The sequence below is a fragment of the Styela clava genome, chromosome 5 (assembly GCF_964204865.1).
Source record: "Styela clava chromosome 5, kaStyClav1.hap1.2, whole genome shotgun sequence".
In the NCBI taxonomy this organism is placed as follows: Eukaryota; Metazoa; Chordata; class Ascidiacea; order Stolidobranchia; family Styelidae; genus Styela; species Styela clava.
Window position 1 is genome coordinate 15,049,680 of NC_135254.1, and position 25,001 is coordinate 15,074,680.

Sequence of the window (25,001 nt, forward strand, 5' to 3'; positions counted from 1 at the left end):
GCAAATGAAAGAGTTTCCCATCAGTTGTGAACGTGAACGAAAAAATGTGGATAATTTTGAATCTAGAATTCTTCAACTTGAAAACGAAGTGGGCAGTTTAAAAAAAGGTAGGTTATGATGTGGTTTACTTTCGAAACGATAATAAAAAACATCAAAATCTGTCTCAAAATTTACTTGCTGATTGAAACTTTTATTTTAATCGTAGAAATAAAACAATCGAATGCAGCTATGAAATTTGCACTTGCAGTAATTGCTGAGAGATTGAAATCAATATCACAACCCGCTTCTAGATTGCTTGTTGCGCGATCTGGAAAAAAGGAGAAGACAGGTATAAATATCGTGATCGTGTACATTAATTTGACGTTATGGTTTTATGATGAAGTGTAAAAAAAACAATGTCTGAATAGGCGTTTCCTAAATATGCAGTTTACTACCGCTGACAGCCAAATATTTCGTTGAATATAATTCTTTCGACCGGTTTTTCCCACATTAGTTAATCTTTAAAAAAGCGATATATGTTCAAACGATGGTTCAATGACAAATGGCAGTACCGGTAGCATTGAAACTTAAACTGTAAGGCACTGACTTTGCTTTGCTGTAAAGGCTGACAAACAAGTGCACGATAGAATAAAAACTGTTCGATTTTAATTTAAATACAAAATATTGATTGCAAAAATACCGAGTTCTATTAGACTCAGAAAGAAAATTTCGAAAAATCTATATATTTTTAAAATGACCTTCCAACGGTTAGACCATGTTTAATTAAGTTCTCGAAATTTGAAATCGATTTGTCCATTAGTCGCAGAAAAAGGAGAATTTCACCACCAACAACAATAATCCCAAAATTAACAACATCAACAATAATTTAGCAAAACGATCTATAGGTCTATTTCGTGTCCAATAAGTATATTTTTAGACATTTTGTTGTAATTACTGAATAATGACAATCATGAAACAAATGCCTCAGCATTTTTTTTCGCTTGTATAATATATTATCTTTTCAGGATGTGACCGTCCGCCTCCAATTCCATATGGGAAGTTAAATTGTACAGATAGAAGGTATTCCATTGGATCCAACTGCAGTGTTGCTTGTACACAAAATCATATCTTAGAGGTAGGATTTACAACATTCACGATTTTATCACAATCATTCACATCCCTGCCTGTATTATGGGTAGCGCGTCGCTCAAACTTCAAAAATGTTTATCCCCGAAACTTGTTTGGACTTAAAAGTATAATTCGAACTAGTTTTTTTTTATTATTATTATGTTTTACGCTTTATAAGAACTATTGTTAAAACTACTACCTACATTTCAACGACTTTGAATACAACCTTAACTGCTATAACTGTAGCAGATTCTAGCAGAGATGAGTTATGACTGCCGATTGATTCAATTGTTATAGTACAGGGATTATCGTGTCCCAGCAGATATCATCAGAGTCCATATGGAAAGCTCCAATCTCTCATTACCAACCATGAATTACATGGCTTGCGGAAAATCTCATTGATTAAATTTTATGACTCACATTTTACTTCCCCTAGATAAAAATATAGTTTTTGAACCGTTCATTAAAAAAAGGTGCGCCATCACTAGTATATATGGTAGTTTCTCAGACGTTAGTAAGTACTGATTGTCACCAAATTTGAAACAGTTGAAACGATATCGGTTATGGCGTCTGTAGTGAATATGACTTCATTGGTTATGAAATTTATGACGTTATTCAATAAAATATATATATATAATAGGGAGAAACTGATATCGTCTGTATGAACAATTCACAATGGTCAAGTGCATTTGGGAGATGCAATTGTCAAGAATGTGAAACGGGCGAATATTGCGAACAAACTACATCTTGGATTCAATTCAAATCGAGAATAATGCAAAAAGAAGGACAAATGACCGATGTTCAATTTCTGGTAAGTATAACAAAATTTGATCAAATATGTTTGTTCAAAATATTGTGAAATTGGTATATGAAAATTGCAAACGCACTCAAGTGTATAAAATAAAAACGCCAAATTCCAAGTAGTGCCCAGTGCTGGATTATTCATTAGACAAAATAAGCATATGCTTGGGAAATGCCATTTAAGTATTCAAGGACTGCCGATTTTTGACAGTAATACTGTTAGAAAGCGCCAGTCGTTAAACGTTCAAACAGCATTTCACCGTAACTTTTAACACTATTAAAAAGCGTCAGTCATTTAACGTTCAAATAGCATTTCATCGTAACTTCAATACTGTTAATATTCGATTTTACTGAAAGTATTATTTTGGGTTACAACGCGAGACTTGATCCATTTAGTCTAGCTCTAATATGCTGACGGATTTGTAGGTGTATAATAATGCAGGAATATTGTAGACAGGGCTAAAATAAGCATGTGCTCAGGTACCACGGAAAAGGGGACCACAGAAATTTTCATCGTCGGGTTTGAAATAGAGTCTCAGTGTTTAATGAAATGATTTGTCAAATTAGTCAGACGATTCAGACCTCAATAATGGTTCGGTTGAAATGAATTTTGATTGTTTCTCTACATCAAGTACCATCTTAAACCGCTATAAATGTTTATAGGCGTGAGAAATATTTTTAAAAAATATGTGAATTGATCATATTTCAGCTTTTGATTAGCAATGAATACTGAGACTTAATTTCAATTTCTAAGATTACGGAACACTTGTTACATTCATATTTCTATATTTTAAACAAGCTCGCGTATAGAGAACCAAAGTCTTCAGTACTTAGGGCCTCTAAAGGCCATGATCCAACGCTGCGGTAGTAGTAGTCTTTACGAGCAGATCATTCAAATCAAAAGACGATTGCGGAATATATTTTTGGAAGGAAAATATATATTTCAAATATTTTCGTTTTATTTAAAACGTGTATAAAAGAGCATATTACTGTTGATGTTAAAAATATGCCTAATTCAGTGTGTTGCTGTGAGTTATTCATCATCAAATGTCTAGTAGTGGATTTCAACTTTTTTTGAGCGGAACCCCAAGGAAACATTCCAGAGGATCGAGGATAGCGATGGAGTACGATAGTTCCATCGCATTTTATTGTCTGAATTGTATTACTCTCGAATTTGAGTGCAAATTTCCGGAATCCCAAGAGCTGGACTGTGATGGCGGGATTTCGATTTAAAATCACTGATCTAGAACAGGGCTACTCAACTGACGGGCCGCGGGTCGAATCCGGACCTTCCGAGTATTCGATTCGGACCGCGCCAAATTCTTTATTTTGGATCACTGGAGGTGAAGGTTTCTTTTCATTAAATTACTCATAGTTTTGAAGGTTATTACTTATCGATCTTAAGATCGGTAAGTATATTGATAGGTATTTGTCTGTATGTATGTCTGTCTGTATGTATGTATGTCTGTCTGTCTGTATGTATGTCTGTCTGTATGTATGTCTGTCTGTGCGTCTGTTAGATGCACGCGATATCTCACGAAAGCGAGATTGAATCTGCTCCAGATTTTGCATGTGCATTCATCTTATCTCGGACCAGAAGCCTATTGATTTTGGGCGAATTATGTCGTATAATTAGCGAGTTATCAATCAATTATTGATATAGTGATCTAGATTTTTGTAAAGCGAGAGAATTTTGAAACCCGCAGAGTGTGTGTGTGCAATGCGCAGTGCGCAAGTTACAAGAGCGGATGAATCGAAACTGCAGTTTCTCTTTTGGGGGATCCCCTAACTATCGATCGATAAGTCTTCGGTTTCCAACCGATATTCTCGTTTTATAATTTGCTCATATTTGCACCTATATATGAAAAGAACTTTAACGCCATAATAAACAATGCAAATAGCGCTATCTTGATCATTGATCGGCCGAAGTTCGTGTTTAAGGATGTATCAATATATTTTCTGTAGAGACCGGACCCCAGTAATTTTGAAGTTTTGTTCACGGATTTCTGGTAAAATAGTTGAATAGCTCAGATCTAGCCCAATATTGAAATTGATATGAAATGTAGCAACGAAATGCACTATATTTGGCGGAAAGTCCGAGCGTAAAAATAGTAATCCCTTTTATTTTCAATTCGTATGAAACGGCAATTTCCAAGTGGTTTCCCGGTTGATATTGGAAAGCTTGACTTGATCTGATTGCATACAAATGGAAACAGTCCTATTTCGACTTCGCATTTTCGATCACATGTGAGAGAAGAGGAAAGAAGTACAAATGAGAGAATAAAATATTCAAAATAAAATAAGGATCAAAACGTTCATAATGTAAATGCAAACCTCGTAAAAATGCGTGTTTTCCATGAGAACATTTTCGTCGATATACGTTTTTAAACGATCGAAACATTGTTGCGGCCATAATTGGAAGTTTGGCGAATGAAAACTTTCGGCAACATGTTTTAGTGTGTAATGTCTATATACATTCAAAGACAATTGAATTGTGATTGTTGATCAGATTACAAACGAAGTATTTTGTTCGTTGCACATGAGTAAACAATTCTGGTATAATGTTAAATTCAACATTTTCCAGGAATACTATGCCGAGCATCAGATAAATTGTTCGTCGTGGGATGCCTGGCACGATCGAAACTGCGGCTGCACGGACATGGAGACTGGGCATATAGTGACCTGTTTAGGATATTCAAGAAGAGAAGTTGCTTGTGAACATGCAAGTGCTGAAATGATTAGGCAAATGATAAAAAAGAACATATACCCAACACCGTGTGATCTACACAAGATGACGAAGGGATGCTAGTTAATATCATTATCGTTGCGATTTATTGATGTTTTTCTACACTAACCGAAAAACACTTATAATCTATGTATGTACGCATGAAATATAAACTAATTATTCACTAAGCGAATACTGTGTGGAAATATTGTTGTGTGCGCTTATGTTTATAATATCTTACTTGAATGTTGTTAGCGTTGTACCTGCTGTGTTGGCGACGCCGGTTCCCTTGGTGTCGCAGGGTGTAAAAAATTAGTAGGTAATGAATGTGTCCGTGGTGTCAAGGGATGTGAAAAATTGGTTAGGTAATGCGAAACTAGGAAAATTTCAAATTTCAGGACTTTGCTTCTTGCGTATTCAGTGGCTGCAATTAATGATCCTTGTTTATAAAGAGGATGTAAAAAAACTTGAAAAAATGTTCAACTGTCTCCTAGGTCCGGGACAAAACCCTGAATTTTATTCAAAACCCTGTTGTTCTAAATCTGTCGTTGAATTTTAAAACTGCTTTTTTGACCCTAATCCATAAAAAAAATTCCAAAGTTTCATTTTTGTTGATATGCAACAATTCAATAAAAATACCGTGGAAAAATGTAGACGTTAGAAAATTCAAAGAAGTTCCAAGTACGTAATTCGTTCATAAAAAAATTTATTTTTCCCAATGATGCCCAAACCTTAACTTCATTTTTCAAGTCCGTACGATATTTATTAATATTGAATGAATGTCCTGGAATTTTCACGTTCCAATTTTACGTAATAAGTAATAACAATATGTAATGAAACTGTCATTTGGGTAATCATTCAAATCGTTGATTACTTGAATGATTTCCTGTCTCGGACAATGCCGCCTATACTATTGTTCTGTACTGTAAACGATGAAAATGTTTATGCACCATTCTGCTTTGGTCGGTAACTGAATGAAGACAATATTATACGGTCAGGGAAACCAGTTGGAAAACTACCAAACAGGGGATAAACCATGTAAAAAACACCGCATGTAAATCTTGATATATATATATATGATCATGAATATATATGACTGATCATGAAACAGACTGCGGTAATTTAAATGAGTTATGCAAATCGCCTTATTGGAATAGAAAATCTTGCTTCTTAGAACAACATGAATTTGGTGACAAGATTTCTATACTTAACAATAGTTTTGAAATATTGTACTTGCTCGCCTGTAAAAGATCATGTTGGTAAAAATCGCTTTTCAAACAAAATGAATTTGAATTATCCTCTACGTGTAAAGAAGGTCATTCCGAGCAACAGAAAGTACAAATGTCCTTCGCCTGGCAATGGATATAATTTTAATATGAAAAGTACATCTCCGTGGGTGTTCGAAAAAAACATCGATCCAAACAGGTATTTCCTACTTCCTATTCAATTGATGTTATTTTTTGCGATCACGAACTTTATCAAAGCACTTGGCATATATATCAAACGTGTTTGTGGAATAAAAAAAGCATTTAGTGATATATATATATATATATCATTGATTATCGAGGTTCCGTTTTTAGATGCCGTGGGCAATAAACGCTGTCCATATTGTCTTGTTAGAGGTTTTTTGTTTAGTGGAAAAATTCAAGTGTTTTATTTGTTATCCCTAAACTAAAGTCCCCGTGGTTCACGTAATATTGTTGGGTCATTTTTTCTCAAATACAGATATTTTATTAAATTAGTGGAACATCACTGATATCAAATACAGGAGTCACAATCAAATGTTATGTTATTTAAAACAGATTACATTTTACAGACGCCCGAGGGTAATTTTAAGCGCAAAATGTCTCGCAAAGGCGCAAAGGATGTATAGATCCGGCAACTCGTCAAGAAGACTTAAGTCTAGCAAGTGTCCAAGTTAAGGTCTCGGTTCAAGTATATTTTCGGAAAAAGAAACGCTGGATTAGAGAGAAGGTGATAAATTCTACTGGATGCACTTGTGTTATGCCCAAATATAACAATTGAATAATGTAAGATGTTTTATTGGGGTGTTGTGAAACATTTTGCAATGACGACGTAATCTACGTTAAAGGACCATACGAAACAACGATGCAGATGAACTTAAAATATTAAAACTACCTAAAATGTAAATTCATTTCTCAGTGCTTGTAATATTTATTCAATTTATTCTGTAATACAAAAATATTTTATATATATTTAATTCTACATCTTTCTTGCTGTTTGCTTGATGTTTCCTATGTAGAAATAAAGCTCTTTAAATTCTCCTTGCGATTCAATTGCAGAATTATGGTGAAAAGTATTATGCATCACTGAGAGGAAATCATCTCAAGATCTATAAAGATGACGCCCGACGCGAAGTTTTCCGCCGCGAAGTATGGGGCAATGACTGCAAATGGCAGCCTATGCGAGTTTAATCTACATTAGTGTTTACAAATAAACATGGGTAGAAAAGATAAGTAGCATGAAGTATATTGTGTTCGGAAACACAAGCCGTTTTCTAGCAATGGGTATGCGGGAGTCATAACATAACCTATTACAGTGCATTAATTTATATTCAATTACATGTTCGTGATTACATGAGGTTCGTCAAGGCTCAGGAAAATTCCATATGATTACAAGATTATTAGGGTCCGGTATTTCTGTACCTACATGATATAGACCCCATTTCAGCATTTTCAGTTAATCATGATATATGTCAAATTGAATAGAGCAAATTATGGCCTACATCTGTCTGTCTGTACATTCTGACATTGTGTATTTGCTGTTAATTGATCAATTTGGAATATCCCAAATGAACTGTAGTCAGGTACGGTACCGCAGTGCATAGTCAGATAGTGGACAATTCCACACTACTAAGCCAAATTAGGCATGGCATTTAATACTCACCACCCTGCTGCCCTAACACAAATCCAAAATGACTACCGGTACCCACTTACAAAAACAACTTACAGGGCTACTCAACTGGCGGGCCGCGGGTCGAATCCGGACCTTCCGAGTATTCGATTCGGACCGCACCGAATGGAGGCGAAGGTTTCTTTTCATTAAATTACTCATAGTTTTGAAGGTTGTTTTATAATTTGCTCATATTTGCACTTATATATGACAAGAACTTTAACGCCATAATAAACAATGCAAATAGCGCTATCTTGATCATTAACGGCCGAAGAAGTTCGTGTTTAAGGATGTATCAATATATTTTCTGTAAAGACCGGACCCCAGTAATTTTGAAGTTTTGTTTACGGATTTCTGGTAAAATAGTTGAGTAGCTCAGATCTAGCCCAATATGGAAATTGATACTAAATGTAGCACCGAAATGCACTATATTTGGCGGAAAGTCCGAGCGTAAAAATAGTAATCCCTTTTATTTTCAATTCGTATGAAACGATGCAATTTTCAAGTGGTTTCCCTGTTGATATTGGAAAGCTTGACTTGATCTGATTGCATATAAATGGAAACAGTCCTATTTCGACTTCACATTTTCGATCACACGTGAGAGAAGAGGAAAGAAGTACAAATGAGAGAATAAAATATTCAAAATAAAATAAGGATCAAAACGTTCATAATGTGAATGCAAACCTCGAAAAGGCGTTTTAGTAATAATTTTTCAAAAAGAATCGAAAGGCAGGATAAAATTGAGATGGGGCGATAATTTGACACATAATTCTTGTTACCAGATTTATACACAGGTACTACTTTGGCAACCTTTAGATGGGATGGAAATATTCCTATAGTCATACGCAGTGGCGGCGCGTGGTCATTTTGACAACCGGGGCAAGCTACTGCGGGACCAAGTCACCCTCATCTACGGGGACAGGATGAGCGCTGTAAGTTCTCCCATCATTTTATGAGTATAAAAACCATTCCATCGGTAACAACCAATCGGCAAAAGCGACAATTTTTAACGATAGGAAAGTGTCTTTAAAACCGGTCCAAGTCAAGGGATTAATAAATATAGACATGGTTTATTTTGAAACCTCTTTTAAAAGGAAAGGCAATATTTACCCAGATAAATACAATGACATATTAACAGAAACTTCGGGAAAGCAGACAAAACCTAAAATAAGGTTTAAAACGTTACTATGAAGAAAGGAAAGTTATGGCAAAGATAAGGACATGCGTCGCTCACTCATAGATATATATGCTGCTAGACTTCTACTGCTTGAACATATATGCAACACGCCGCGGTTTCTTGGAAGCAAAATGCTCAATAACGCGCTGATTAAAGTCATGCATCCCAGAAATAACGTCTCTGTGAATGGATAAAACAGCCAAGGAATTTAATCTATCTTGCTTCATTGTGTTTCTGAGATACGTTTTAATACGCTTCAGCGTGCTGAATGTTCGCTCTGCGTCGGCGGAAGAAATAGGCGTCGTCAAAATGATGTCCAGAAATTTTGCAGACGCCGCAAAGGTAGTTACTAGAGTGTTATCTATGAGGAACCCATAGAGCGCGCAAGTTGATGTGATGTTCAAAAAAGTTTGATTGGTGTGTATACATCGCAATTCATTTTCCAATTTACCCACGTTTATCATGGGGTAAAATTTGGAGACAGTAGACAACAAATGGATGGAAAATTGACGTGCAAATTTTGAAAAATTTTTGGGGTTCATCAAAGACAACGCGGCAAGGTGTTCAGTGCGCAGACGATCGCCTATTTGATTCACCAGAATGTCACAGCATTCCTTTGCAGACAAAATGAATAGTACATCTCCGTGGGTTTTCGAAAAAAACATCGATCCAAACAGGTATCTCCTACTTCCTATTCAATTGATGTTTTTTTTTTGCGATCACGAACTTAATCAAAGCATTTGGCATATATATCAAACGTGTTTGTGTGATAAAAAAAAGCATTTAGTGATATATAATTGATTATCGAGTTCCCGTTTTTGGATGCCGTGGGCAATACACGCTGTCCATATTGTCTTGTCTAGGGGAAAAATTCAAGTGTTTTACTTGTTATCCCCAAACTAAAGTCCCCGTGATTCACGTAATATTATTGGGTCATTTTTAATCAAATACAGGTATTTTATATAATTAGTGGAACATCACTGATACCAAATACAGGAGTCAAAATCAAATGTTAGGTTATTTAAAACAAATTGCATTTTACAGACGCCCGAGGGTAATTTTAAGCGCAAAATGTCTCTGCAAGGGATGCATAGATCCGGCAACTCGCCAGGAAGACTTAAGTCTAGCAAGTGTCCAAATTAAGGTCCCGGTTCAAGTATATTTTCGGAAAAAGAAACGCTGGATTAGAGAGAAGGTGATAAATTCTACGGGATGCACTTGTATTATGCCCAAATATAACAATTGAATAATGTAAGATGTTTTATTGGGGTGTTGTGAAACATTTTGCAATGACGACGTAATCTACGTTAAAGGACCATACGAAACAACGATGCAGATGAACTTAAAATATTAAAACTACCTAAAATGTAAATTCATTTCTCAGTGCTTGTAATATTTATTCAATTTATTCTGTAATACAAAAATATTTTATATATATATATTTAATTCTACATCTTTCTTGCTGTTTGCTTGATGTTTCCTATGTAGAAATAAAGCTCTTTAAATTCTCCTTGCGATTCAATTGCAGAATTATGGTGAAAAGTATTATGCATCACTGAGAGGAAATCATCTCAAGATCTATAAAGATGACGCCCGACGCGAAGTTTTCCGCCGCGAAGTATGGGGCAATGACTGCAAATGGCAGCCTATGCGAGTTTAATCTACATTAGTGTTTACAAATAAACATGGGTAGAAAAGATAAGTAGCATGAGGTATACTGTGTTCGGAAACACAAGCCGTTTTCTAGCAATGGGTATGCGGGAGTCATAACATAACCTATTACAGTGCATTAATTTATATTCAATTACATGTTCGTGATTACATGAGGTTCGTCAAGGCTCAGGAAAATTCCATATGATTACAAGATTATTAGGGTCCGGTATTTCTGTAGCTACATGATATAGACCCCATTTCAGCATTTTCAGTTAATCATGATATATGTCAAATTGAATAGAGCAAATTATGGCCTACATCTGTCTGTCTGTACATTCTGACATTGTGTATTTGCTGTTAATTGATCAATTTGGAATATCCCAAATGAACTGTAGTCAGGTACGGTACCGCAGTGCATAGTCAGATAGTGGACAATTCCACACTACTAAGCCAAATTAGGCATGGCATTTAATACTCACCACCCTGCTGCCCTAACACAAATCCAAAATGACTACCGGTACCCACTTACAAAAACAACTTACAGGGCTACTCAACTGGCGGGCCGCGGGTCGAATCCGGACCTTCCGAGTATTCGATTCGGACCGCACCGAATGGAGGTGAAGGTTTCTTTTCATTAAATTACTCATAGTTTTGAAGGTTGTTTTATAATTTGCTCATATTTGCACTTATATATGACAAGAACTTTAACGCCATAATAAACAATGCAAATAGCGCTATCTTGATCATTAATCGGCCGAAGAAGTTCGTGTTTAAGGATGTATCAATATATTTTCTGTAAAGACCGGACCCCAGTAATTTTGAAGTTTTGTTTACGGATTTCTGGTAAAATAGTTGAGTAGCTCAGATCTAGCCCAATATGGAAATTGATACTAAATGTAGCACCGAAATGCACTATATTTGGCGGAAAGTCCGAGCGTAAAAATAGTAATCCCTTTTATTTTCAATTCGTATGAAACGATGCAATTTTCAAGTGGTTTCCCTGTTGATATTGGAAAGCTTGACTTGATCTGATTGCATATAAATGGAAACAGTCCTATTTCGACTTCACATTTTCGATCACACGTGAGAGAAGAGGAAAGAAGTACAAATGAGAGAATAAAATATTCAAAATAAAATAAGGATCAAAACGTTCATAATGTGAATGCAAACCTCGAAAAGGCGTTTTAGTAATAATTTTTCAAAAAGAATCGAAAGGCAGGATAAAATTGAGATGGGGCGATAATTTGACACATAATTCTTGTTACCAGATTTATACACAGGTACTACTTTGGCAACCTTTAGATGGGATGGAAATATTCCTATAGTCATACGCAGTGGCGGCGCGTGGTCATTTTGACAACCGGGGCAAGCTACTGCGGGACCAAGTCACCCTCATCTACGGGGACAGGATGAGCGCTGTAAGTTCTCCCATCATTTTATGAGTATAAAAACCATTCCATCGGTAACAACCAATCGGCAAAAGCGACAATTTTTAACGATAGGAAAGTGTCTTTAAAACCGGTCCAAGTCAAGGGATTAATAAATATAGACATGGTTTATTTTGAAACCTCTTTTAAAAGGAAAGGCAATATTTACCCAGATAAATACAATGACATATTAACAGAAACTTCGGGAAAGCAGACAAAACCTAAAATAAGGTTTAAAACGTTACTATGAAGAAAGGAAAGTTATGGCAAAGATAAGGACATGCGTCGCTCACTCATAGATATATATGCTGCTAGACTTCTACTGCTTGAACATATATGCAACACGCCGCGGTTTCTTGGAAGCAAAATGCTCAATAACGCGCTGATTAAAGTCATGCATCCCAGAAATAACGTCTCTGTGAATGGATAAAACAGCCAAGGAATTTAATCTATCTTGCTTCATTGTGTTTCTGAGATACGTTTTAATACGCTTCAGCGTGCTGAATGTTCGCTCTGCGTCGGCGGAAGAAATAGGCGTCGTCAAAATGATGTCCAGAAATTTTGCAGACGCCGCAAAGGTAGTTACTAGAGTGTTATCTATGAGGAACCCATAGAGCGCGCAAGTTGATGTGATGTTCAAAAAAGTTTGATTGGTGTGTATACATCGCAATTCATTTTCCAATTTACCCACGTTTATCATGGGGTAAAATTTGGAGACAGTAGACAACAAATGGATGGGAAATTGACGTGCAAATTTTGAAAAATTTTTGGGGTTCATCAAAGACAACGCGGCAAGGTGTTCAGTGCGCAGACGATCGCCTATTTGATTCACCAGAATGTCACAGCATTCCTTTGCAGACAAAATCAAACGCTGCGTTGTTTGCCCGCGGCGTAAAGAAGCACTCCATGTGTCGTCGTATTTTATTGTTTCCCGGATACGAGATACAGCATCGCAGAAGTCTGAAATACACGACTGCACAGACGCTCCATCCATTAGCCTTGACTGCGCCGTATAATACATCCACGTGATAGAATATTGTGGAGAAAAAAGCGAGAAAAAATGAAAACTCACCATCTTCCAGCAGACGCTTTAGACCTGCCGCCTCCCTCACAGAGCGTTCGTCCCAAACCAGAGAGCTCTGAATGCCATTGAAACACTCAATGAGCTCAGACCTAATTTTAGACACGCCCTGCACCACGCGTGATTGGAAGTTCCAACGTGTTGGTGCACAAGCTGGGAGACGGCGGCTACATATCTGGCGAAGGAGGTCAGAGCGCTTCGGCGAAACGGAAAAAAATGAAGAAAACCCCGAAACATTTGCAAAAAATATACGGACGAGAGGGGTATCAAGACACATATTTTTAATAACGAGGTTAAATTGGTGTGCATAACAATGTAAAAAATGCGCATGAGGAAAATCTTCTTTTATATAAACTTGAACACCATGTTTCGACCCACTCATGACTGCCGCGCCGTCATAAGTTTGAGCTATCAATTTTGACTTCGCGTTGTAAGGCTGTAACACTTCTTTCAGTACAGCCGATATCCCGCAAGCCGTGCGATCAACGATTGGTACAAAGCTATGAAATCTCTCGGTGGGTTTACCATCTTTCACAAACCGAAAAATCACAGCCAGTTGGGAAACGCACGTGATGTCAGTTGTCTCGTCAGACTGAATCGAAAGGAACTGGCAATTCTCAATTTCCAGAGCCAAATGTTGTAAATAAATTTTATACATTGAGTCGAGCAAATCATTTTGGATATCCTTAGATGTCCCTTTCGAAACAGTTGCGGCATCAAGATGTTCTCTCAATACTGTATCTAGGGATGCGGTGTATTCCACCATATCCAAAAATACCCCTCTATTAGAAGAGCCAGCCCGTTCATCGTGCCCACGGAGGGACAGCTCGTGACAACCAATGAACTTCAAAACATCTATCAATCGACCGAGAACATGGCGGTTTTTCTCGACGTTTTGGTTGTGCCGACGAATAGAAACCGCGCGTCCTTCATCCAACTGTGCTGCAATATTAACATTTCCGAATGTTCGGTATTTTACTGCATTGTCCAGATGCTCCATAGAAGATTGATGATCCCTGACACGCTCGGAAAGATGTTTAAGATCTCTAAAACCAAATTTACACCAACGTGAGTCACGGGCGGTAGCAAAAAGTAGGCAATAAAAACAAAAAAGTGCATTTTTGTCCTCGCTGTAACACAATCATTCGTGTTTTTTATACCAAGTTTCTGCGCAGAATGTACGCCGACGCTTTCCTCCGTCATGGGATTGTTCCAGTGAACAATTTTTTGGTTGATAAGGCCCAAGACGTTGTACCTCTAATTTTTGTTCCAGCGGCAGCTGTGAAAACGGAGTGCGAAGTAGTGCATCAACCTTATTCATTATGAGGTCTAAGGCTAAGAAATGCGAAGCCGGAAAGAAGTGAGGAGCTCAAAAGGAATGTGGAAAATCGAAAGCAAATGGACTAAAGGTCTCTAACTGATTCAAATAGCGAAACAAGCGACAAAAACGAAGGCGAGGAAACTATCAACTCTTCAAGGAACCAACGAACGAGAAGGAATGCGAGAATATGTCAACACGTTGTTGTAAGAAACGTCGGCATTGTGTCGTCATAATTTCGGGGCTAGCCCCGATCGGCCCCGATGATTTAGTAAAAGAAACAGAAAACAGACGAGACAAACGCGGCGAGTGGAAGATAAAAGAGAGAATACGATATACAATGAGCAACCGGGGCAAAATCGGCGTCGCCCCGTCGACGTTCGGCGAAGGCTTTGCGAGCGAAAATGAACCATGTCGGGAGAATATGGCTAGTGTAGACAGTCTGTGCAACCGATATTGAGGTATTTTTCGAATATTTTTTATTATACCGAAAAAACAACCGGGGCATTGCCCCGTTGGCCCTATTGACGCGCCGCCACTGAGTCATAGAGGTATTGAAAAATCTACATAAAATTGGACTGACAATAGTTTTTAACATTTTGAGTAAGTATATGGAGATATGGTCATGTCCCTCAGCTTTTCCAGTTTGAAGAGAATTAAAAACAGCTTCAATCTCAGAAGGGGTGGTGTCCTCCAAGAACATAGATGATCTATTAGGGGGATTCAAATACTTAAAAAACTCATGTTTGTTATTATTGGAGAATAAGGAGGCAAGAGAAGGACCAATTTGAGAAAAATATCTATTAAAAAGGTTACACATGTCATTTGGATCTTGAATGGATTTATTTCGATTCACATCATATAACGAGTTAGGATGGGATTTATTACTTTTTTGATTGATAATAGAGTTTATGGTATTCCAGGTCATTTTAGAGTCATTCTTATGTTTGTCAAAACATTTAGCATAATAATTATCTTTGGCTCTATTTTCAATATGAGACAGGGTATTGGAGTATTTTTTATACTGTCGCTTTTCAACATCAGTGCCATTTATGAACAAAGATTTGTGCATTTTGACTCGAATTTTAGCAGATCGTAAAATCCCAGGAGTGATCCACGGTTTTTGCATCAAGTGCCGTTTTTTTCGATTTAATTTTTTTAATGGGGTATGTTTGTCAAATAAATATACGAGTTTGTTGATGAATTCATCAAATAATGTGTTAAAATTATCAGCTCCAATTGGTGGGGAAGAGATTTCATTATCAACTACGGTTTGAGCTTCGTTCACAAAATTTTCAGGATTGAACTGTTTCATATCTCGCCTACTCTCTTGGACCCGCTTGGGAGGTATATGTTCTACTTCAGTGTGGCAGAATATGGGATAGTGATCAGTTAAATTATCAACTAACACAATTGGCTTCATAGTCTTATCATATATATTAGTGTATATATGATCGAGTAAGGTTGCAGAACTGCTAGTAACTCTGGTTGGGTGTGTGATTAATGGAATTGTGGCATGGGACCGAAGATTCAGGGATTTAAACTCGGCAGCTCTGTATGTCATATATTAGCACATGGTGACTCCCTGAATAGTCACCCGCTAAGGGAAACACACTAATAGTATATATCTAACGTATAGAAATGGTAGACTTACCTTTATTAGCCATAATAGCCACTTATTATATAATAACTCCAGCTCGTGAGTCCGATGCGACCAACTGATATGGTGAAACTGCAGCAAAAAGCTGGGAACTCGAGTGGGCGTTAACGAATCCAGGGGAGGTCGCTTCGCTACCCGCGAGGGGAAATGTAAAAAAAGGATTTCAGTAGTAAAAAAGTGGATGTTTGATTATGAGTTTGATGGTTGCACAAGGCTCGTTGCGCCGGACGAATGGCATACATAACACGTCAAAAACTGATCATTTCTGATGGAAGTCGATTTCTATCAATTTTAGGGTCCGTGTCCACTCAACCGTGACGAATTTTTTTCGTCATGAACTTCACTTTAATTACCTTGTATAGCCCAAATATAACATCTCTATCTATTACCATTCTCGACATATGACCTAAAATCACTGGAGCGTGACTGAGATGTGAGAGGGAAAAAAAAAACCCGATTCTGAAACTGATTCAAATAATTTTTCTAGTCACGCCTCTGCCTTCAGATTATTCACAAGACCTTTCAGAGGCCTGCAATAGGCCGAAATCACTGTAGCGGGGGTAGAAAAAAAATTCCATCCAAAACGTATTCAAATAATTTTTCGATTTATGCCCATGTCTTAAGATTCTTTATAAGACCTTTCATATTGACGCAATAGGCCAAAATCCCTGTAGCGTGACTGGGGGGTGGGTGAAAACTGGGTGGGGTGTAGAACCTAAGTGGGCGTGGCTTTGCACGAGTTTTCTCACCACAGAGGGCGCCAAAAGTACTTGAAAAAATTCCCAATACTCGGGCAAACGCTTTCTGGCCCCGGAAACAAAGGTAAACGGCCTCCAAACCGCAATGGAGCGTATCGCGTCAGACACTCCTCATTGGCTAAGGCTTTAGTTGCGCATCATGGTATGTTAGGCGTTGGTATGTACGCATGATATATATTAGTTAATTATTCACTAAACGAATACTGTGTGGAAATATTGTTGTGTGGTTAGCTTTGTACCTAGCTGCGTTGGCGACGCCGGTTCCCGTGGTGTCGCAGGGTGTAAAAAATTAGTAAGTAATGAATGTGTCCGTGGTGTCAAGGGATGTAAAAAAATGGTTAGGTAATGCGAAACTAGGGAAATTTCAGAATTTTGCTTCTTGCGTATTTAGTGGCTGCAATTAATGACCCTCGTTAAAAAGAGGATGTAAAAAACTCATAAAAATGTTCAACTGTTTCATAGGTCCGGAACAAAACCACGTTCCAATTTTACGTAAAAAGTAATAACAATATGTAATGAAACTGTCATTTGGGTAATCATTCAAATCGTTGATTACTTGAATGATTTCCTGTCTCGGACAATGCCGCCTATACTATTGTTCTATATTGTAAACGATGAAAATGTTTATGCACCATTCGGCTTTGGTCGGTAACTGAATAAAGACAATATTATACGGTCAGGGAAACCAGTTGGAAAACTACCAAACAGGGGATAAACCATGTAAAAAACACCGCATGTAAATCTTGATATATATATATATATATGATCATGAATATATATGACTGAGCATGAAACAGACTGCGGTAATTTAAATGAGTTATGCAAATCGCCTTATTGAAATAAAAAAATCTTTCTTCTTAGAACAACATGGATTTGGTGACAAGATTTCTATACTTAATAATAGTTTTGAAATATTGTACTTGCTCGCCTGTAAAAGATCATGTTGGTGAAAATCGCTTTTCAAACAAAATGAATTTGAATTATCCTCTACGTGTAAAGAAAGTCATTCCGGGCAACAGAAAGTACAAATGTCCTTCGCCTGGCAATGGATATAAATTTAATATGAAAAGTACATCTCCGTGGGTGTTCGAAAAAAACATCGATCCAAACAGGTATTTCCTACTTCTTATTCAATTGATGTTATTTTTTGCGATCACGAACTTTATCAAAGCACTTGGCATATATATATCAAACGTGTTTGTGGAATAAAAAAAGCATTTAGTGATATATATATATATATATCATTGATTATCGAGGTTCCGTTTTTAGATGCCGTGGGCAATAAACGCTGTCCATATTGTCTTGTTAGAGGTTTTTTGTTTAGTGGAAAAATTCAAGTGTTTTACTTGTTATCCCTAAACTAAAGTCCCCGTGGTTCACGTAATATTATTGGGTCATTTTTAATCAGATACAGATATTTTATTAAATTAGTGGAACATCACTGATATCAAATACAGGAGTCACAATCAAATGTTATGTTATTTAAAACAGATTACATTTTACAGACGCCCGAGGGTAATTTTAAGCGCAAAATGTCTCTGCAAAGGATGCATAGATCCGGCAACTCGTCAAGAAGACTTAAGTCTAGCAAGTGTCCAAGTTAAGGTCTCGGTTCAAGTATATTTCCGGAAAAAGAAACGCTGGATTAGAGAGACGGTGATAAATTCTACAGGATGCACTTGTGTTATGCCCAAATATAACAATTGAATAATGTAAGATGTTTTATTGGGGTGTTGTGAAACATTTTGCAATGACGACGTAATCTACGTTAAAGGACCATACGAAACAACGATGCAGATGAACTTAAAATATTAAAACTACCTAAAATGTAAATTCATTTCTCAGTGCTTGTAATATTTATTCAATTTATTCTGTAATACAAAAATATTTTATATATATATATTTAATTCTACATCTTTCTTGCTGTTTCCTATGTAGAAATAAAGCTCTTTAAATTCTCCTTGCGATTCAATTGCAGAATTATGGTGAAAAGTATTATGCATCACTGAGAGGAAATCATCTCAAGATCTATAAAGATGACGCCCGGCGCGAAGTTTGCCGCCGCGAAGTATGGGGCAATGGCTGCAAATGGCAGCCTATGCGAGTTTAATCTACATTAGTGTTTACAAATAAACATGGGTAGAAAAGTTAGCAGCATGAGGTATATTGTGTTCAAAAATGCAAGCCGTTTTCTAGCAATGGGTATGCGGGAGTCGTAACATATTACCGTGCATTCATTTTATATTCAATTACATGTTCGTGATTACATGAGGTTTGTCAAGGCTCAAGAAAATTCCATATGATTACAAGATTATTAGGGTCCGGTATTTCTGTACCTACATGATATAGACCACATTTCAGCATTTTCAGTTAAATCATGAAAAATGTCAAATTGAATAGAGCAAATTATGGCCTACATCTGTCTGCCTGTACATTCTGACATTGTGGATTTGCTGTTCATTGATCAATTTGGAATATCCCAAATGAACTGTAGTCAGGTACGGTACCTTAGTGCATAGTCAGATAGTGGACAATTCCACACTACTAAGCCAAATTAGGCATGGCATTTAATACTCACCACCCTGCTGCCCTAACACAAATCCAAAATGGCTACCGGTGCCCACTTACAAAAACAACTTACAGGGCTACTCAACTGGCGGGCCGCGGGTCGAATCCGGACCTTCCGAGTATTCGATTCGGACCGCACCGAATGGAGGTGAAGATTTCTTTTCATTAAATTACTCATAGTTTTGAAGGTTGTTTAATAATTTGCTCATATTTGCACCTATATATGACAAGAACTTTAACGCCATAATAAACAATGCAAATAGCGCTATCTTGATCATTAATCGGCCGAAGAAGTTCGTGTTTAAGGATGTATCAATATATTTTCTGTAAAGACCGGACCCCAGTAATTTTGAAGTTTTGTTTACGGATTTCTGGTAAAATAGTTGAGTAGCTCAGATCTAGCCCAATATGGAAATTGATACGAAATGTAGCACCGAAATGCACTATATTTGGCGGAAAGTCCGAGCGTAAAAATAGTAATCCCTTTTATTTTCAATTCGTATGAAACGATGCAATTTTCAAGTGGTTTCCCTGTTGATATTGGAAAGCTTGACTTGATCTGATTGCATATAAATGGAAACTGTCCTATTTCGACTTCACATTTTCGATCACACGTGAGAGAAGAGGAAAGAAGTACAAATGAGAGAATAAAATATTCAAAATAAAATAAGGATCAAAACGTTCATAATGTGAATGCAAACCTCGAAAAGGCGTTTTAGTAATAATTTTTCAAAAGGAATCGAAAGGCAGGATAAAATTGAGATGGGGCGATAATTTGACACATAATTCTTGTTACCAGATTTATACACAGGTACTACTTTGGCAACCTTTAGATGGGATGGAAATATTCCTATAGTCATACGCAGTGGCGGCGCGTGGTCATTTTGACAACCGGGGCAAGCTACTGCGGGACCAAGTCACCCCCATCTACGGGGACAGGATGAGCGCTGTAAGTTCTCCCATCATTTTATGAGTATAAAAACCATTCCATCGGTAACAACCAATCGGCAAAAGCGACAATTTTTAACGATAAGAAAGTGTCTTTAAAACCGGTCCAAGTCAAGGGATTAATAAATATAGACATAGTTTGTTTTGAAACCTCTTTTAAAAGGAAAGGCAATATTTACCCAGATAAATACAATGACATATTAACAGAAACTTCGGGAAAGCAGACAAAACCTAAAATAAGGTTTAAAACGTTACTATGAAGAAAGGAAAGTTATGGCAAAGATAAGGACATGCGTCGCTCACTCATAGATATATATGCTGCTAGACTTCTACTGCTTGAACATATATGCAACACGCCGCGGTTTCTTGGAAGCAAAATGCTCAATAACGCGCTGATTAAAGTCATGCATCCCAGAAATAACGTCTCTGTGAATGGATAAAACAGCCAAGAAATTTAATCTATCTTGCTTCATTGTGTTTCTGAGATACGTTTTAATACGCTTCAGCGTGCTGAATGTTCGCTCTGCGTCGGCGGAAGAAATAGGCGTCGTCAAAATGATGTCCAGAAATTTTGCAGACGCCGCAAAAGTAGTTACTAGAGTGTTATCTATGAGGAACCCATAGAGCGCGCAAGTTGATGTGATGTTCAAAAAAGTTTGATTGGTGTGTATATATCGCAATTCATTTTCCAATTTACCCACGTTTATCATGGGGTAAAATTTGGAGACAGTAGACAACAAATGGATGGGAAATTGACGTGCAAATTTTGAAAAATTTTTGGGGTTCATCAAAGACAACGCGGCAAGGTGTTCAGTGCGCAGACGATCGCCTATTTGATTCACCAGAATGTCACAGCATTCCTTTGCAGACAAAATCAAACGCTGCGTTGTTTGCCCGCGGCGTAAAGAAGCACTCCATGTGTCGTCGTATTTTATTGTTTCCCGGATACGAGATACAGCATCGCAGAAGTCTGAAATACACGACTGCATAGACGCTCCATCCATTAGCCTTGACTGCGCCGTATAATACATCCACGTGATAGAATATTGTGGAGAAAAAAGCGAGAAAAAATGAAAACTCACCATCTTCCAGCAGACGCTTTAGACCTGCCGCCTCCCTCACAGAGCGTTCGTCCCAAACCAGAGAGCTCTGAATGCCATTGAAACACTCAATGAGCTCAGACCTAATTTTGGACACGCCCTGCACCACGCGTGATTGGAAGTTCCAACGTGTTGGTGCACAAGCTGGGAGACGGCGGCTACATATCTGGCGAAGGAGGTCAGAGCGCTTCGGCGAAACGGAAAAAAATGAAGAAAACCCCGAAACATTTGCAAAAAATATACGGACGAGAGGGGTATCAAGACACATATTTTTAATAACGAGGTTAAATTGGTGTGCATAACAATGTAAAAAATGCGCATGAGGAAAATCTTCTTTTATATAAACTTGAACACCATGTTTCGACCCACTCATGACTGCCGCGCCGTCATAAGTTTGAGCTATCAATTTTGACTTCGCGTTGTAAGGCTGTAACACTTCTTTCAGTACAGCCGATATCCCGCAAGCCGTGCGATCAACGATTGGTACAAAGCTATGAAATCTCTCGGTAGGTTTACCATCTTTCACAAACCGAAAAATCACAGCCAGTTGGGAAACGCACGTGATGTCAGTTGTCTCGTCAGACTGAATCGAAAGGAACTGGCAATTCTCAATTTCCAGAGCCAAATGTTGTAAATAAATTTTATACATTGAGTCGAGCAAATCATTTTGGATATCCTTAGATGTCCCTTTCGAAACAGTTGCGGCATCAAGATGTTCTCTCAATACTGTATCTAGGGATGCGGTGTATTCCACCATATCCAAAAATACCCCTCTATTAAAAGAGCCAGCCCGTTCATCGTGCCCACGGAGGGACAGCTCGTGACAACAAATGAACTTCAAAACATCTATCAATCGACCGAGAACATGGCGGTTTTTCTCGACGTTTTGGTTGTGCCGTCGAATAGAAACCGCGCGTCCTTCATCCAACTGTGCTGCAATATTAACATTTCCGAATGTTCGGTATTTTACTGCATTGTCCAGATGCTCCATTGAAGATTGATGATCCCTGGCACGCTCGGAAAGATGTTTAAGATCTCTAAAACCAAATTTACACCAACGTGGCAATAAGTAGGCAATAAAAACAAAAAAGTGCATTTTTGTCCTCGCTGTAACACAACCATTCGTGTTTTTTATACCAAGTTTCTGCGCAGAATGTACGCCGACGCTTTCCTCCGTCATGGGATTGTTCCAGTGAACAATTTTTTGGTTGATAAGGCCCAAGACGTTGTACCTCTAATTTTTGTTCCAGCGGCAGCTGTGAAAACGGAGTGCGAAGTAGTGCATCAACCTTATTCATTATGAGGTCTAAGGCTAAGAAATGCGAAGCCGGAAAGAAGTGAGGAGCTCAAAAGGAATGTGGAAAATCGAAAGCAAATGGACTAAAGGTCTCTAACTGATTCAAATAGCGAAACAAGCGACAAAAACGAAGGCGAGGAAACTATCAACTCTTCAAGGAACCAACGAACGAGAAGGAATGCGAGAATATGTCAACACGTTGTTGTAAGAAACGTCGGCATTGTGTCGTCATAATTTCGGGGCTAGCCCCGATGATTTAGTAAAAGAAACAGAAAACAAACGAGACAAACGCGGCGAGTGGAAGATAAAAGAGAGAATACGATATACAATGAGCAACCGGGGCAAAATCGGCGTCGCCCCGTCGACGTTCGGCGAAGGCTTTGCGAGCGAAAAATGAACCATGTCTGGAGAATATGGCTAGTGTAGACAGTCTGTGCAACCGATATTGAGGTATTTTTCGAATATTTTTTATTATACCGAAAAACAACCGGGGCATTGCCCCGTTGGCCCTATTGACGCGCCGCCACTGAGTCATAGAGGTATTGAAAAATCTACATAAAATTGGACTAACAATAGTTTTTAACATTTTGAGTAAGTATATGGAGATATGGTCATGTTCCTCAGCTTTTCCAGTTTGAAGAGAATTAATAACAGCTTCAATCTCAGAAGGGGTGGTGTCCTCCAAGAACATAGATGATCTATTAGGGGGATTCAAATACTTAAAAAACTCATGTTTGTTATTATTGGAGAATAAGGAGGCAAGAGAAGGACCAATTTGAGAAAAATATCTATTAAAAAGGTTACACATGTCATTTGGATCTTGAATGGATTTATTTCGATTCACATCATATAACGAGTTAGGATGGGATTTATTACTTTTTTGATTGATAATAGAGTTTATGGTATTCCAGGTCATTTTAGAGTCATTCTTATGTTTGTCAAAACATTTAGCATAATAATTATCTTTGGCTCTATTTTCAATATGAGACAGGGTATTGGAGTATTTTTTATACTGTCGCTTTTCAACATCAGTGCCATTTATGAATAAAGATTTGTGCATTTTGACTCGAATTTTAGCAGATCGTAAAATCCCAGGAGTGATCCACGGTTTTTGCATCAAGCGCCGTTTTTTTCGACTTAATTTTTTTAATGGGGTATGTTTGTCAATTAAATATACGAGTTTGTTGATGAATTCATCAAATAATGTGTTAAAATTATCAGCTCCAATTGGTGGGGAAGAGATTTCATTATCAAGTACGGTTTGAGCTTCGTTCACAAAATTTTCAGGATTGAACTGTTTCATATCTCGCCTACTCTCTTGGACCCGCTTGGAAGGTATATGTTCTACTTCAGTGTGGCAGAATATGGGATAGTGATCAGTTAAATTATCAACTAACACAATTGGCTTCATAGTCTTATCATATATATTAGTGTATATATGATCGAGTAAGGTTGCAGAACTGCTAGTAACTCTGGTTGGGTGTGTGATTAATGGAATTGTGGCATGGGACCGAAGATTCAGGGATTTAAACTCGGCAGCTCTGTATGTCATATATTAGCACATGGTGACTCCCTGAATAGTCACCCGCTAAGGGAAACACACTAATAGTATATATCTAACGTATAGAAATGGTAGACTTACCTTTATTAGCCATAATAGCCACTTATTATATAATAACTCCAGCTCGTGAGTCCGATGCGACCAACAGATATGGTGAAACTGCAGCAAAAAGCTGGGAACTCGAGTGGGCGTTAACGAATCCAGGGGAGGTCGCTTCGCTACCCGCGAGGGGAAATGTAAAAAAAGGATTTCAGTAGTAAAAAAGTGGATGTTTGATTATGAGTTTGATGGTTGCACAAGGCTCGTTGCGCCGGACGAATGGCATACATAACACGTCAAAAACTGATCTTTTCTGATGGAAGTCGATTTCTATCAATTTTAGGGTCCGTGTCCACTCAACCGTGACGAATTTTTTTCTTCATGAACTTCACTTTAATTACCTTGTATAGCCCAAATATAACATCTCTATCTATTACCATTCTCGACATATGACCTAAAATCACTGGAGCGTGACTGAGATGTGAGAGAAAAAAATTCCACCTGAAACTGATTCAAATAATTTTTCTAGTCACGCCTCTGCCTTCAGATTATTCACAAGACCTTTCAGAGGCCTGCAATAGGCCGAAATCACTGTAGCGTGACTTGGGGGGGGGGTAGAAAAAAAATTCCATCCAAAACGTATTCAAATAATTTTTCGATTTATGCCCATGTCTTAAGATTCTTTATAAGACCTTTCATATTGACGCAATAGGCCAAAATCCCTGTAGCGTGACTGGGGGGTGGGTGAAAACTGGGTGGGGTGTAGAACCTAAGTGGGCGTGGCTTTTCACGAGTTTTCTCACCACAGAGGGCGCCAAAAGTACTTGAAAAAATTCCCAATACTCGGGCAAACGCTTTCTGGCCCCGG

The 25,001-nt window shown here is 37.8% G+C and overlaps 1 protein-coding gene across 1 annotated transcript; it reads left to right on the forward strand.

Annotated features, from left to right (window-relative positions):
• Window positions 1-200: 200 nt before the first annotated feature.
• Window positions 201-4,777, forward strand: LOC120344837 (uncharacterized). The gene is made up of 4 exons (XM_039414152.2): window positions 201-328; window positions 1,005-1,114; window positions 1,748-1,918; window positions 4,493-4,777. Exons 1-4 carry the CDS (start codon window positions 229-231, stop codon window positions 4,715-4,717), a joined length of 606 nt encoding a protein of 201 aa, XP_039270086.2. The 5' UTR covers window positions 201-228; the 3' UTR covers window positions 4,718-4,777.
• The last annotated feature ends 20,224 nt before the right edge of the window (window positions 4,778-25,001 follow it).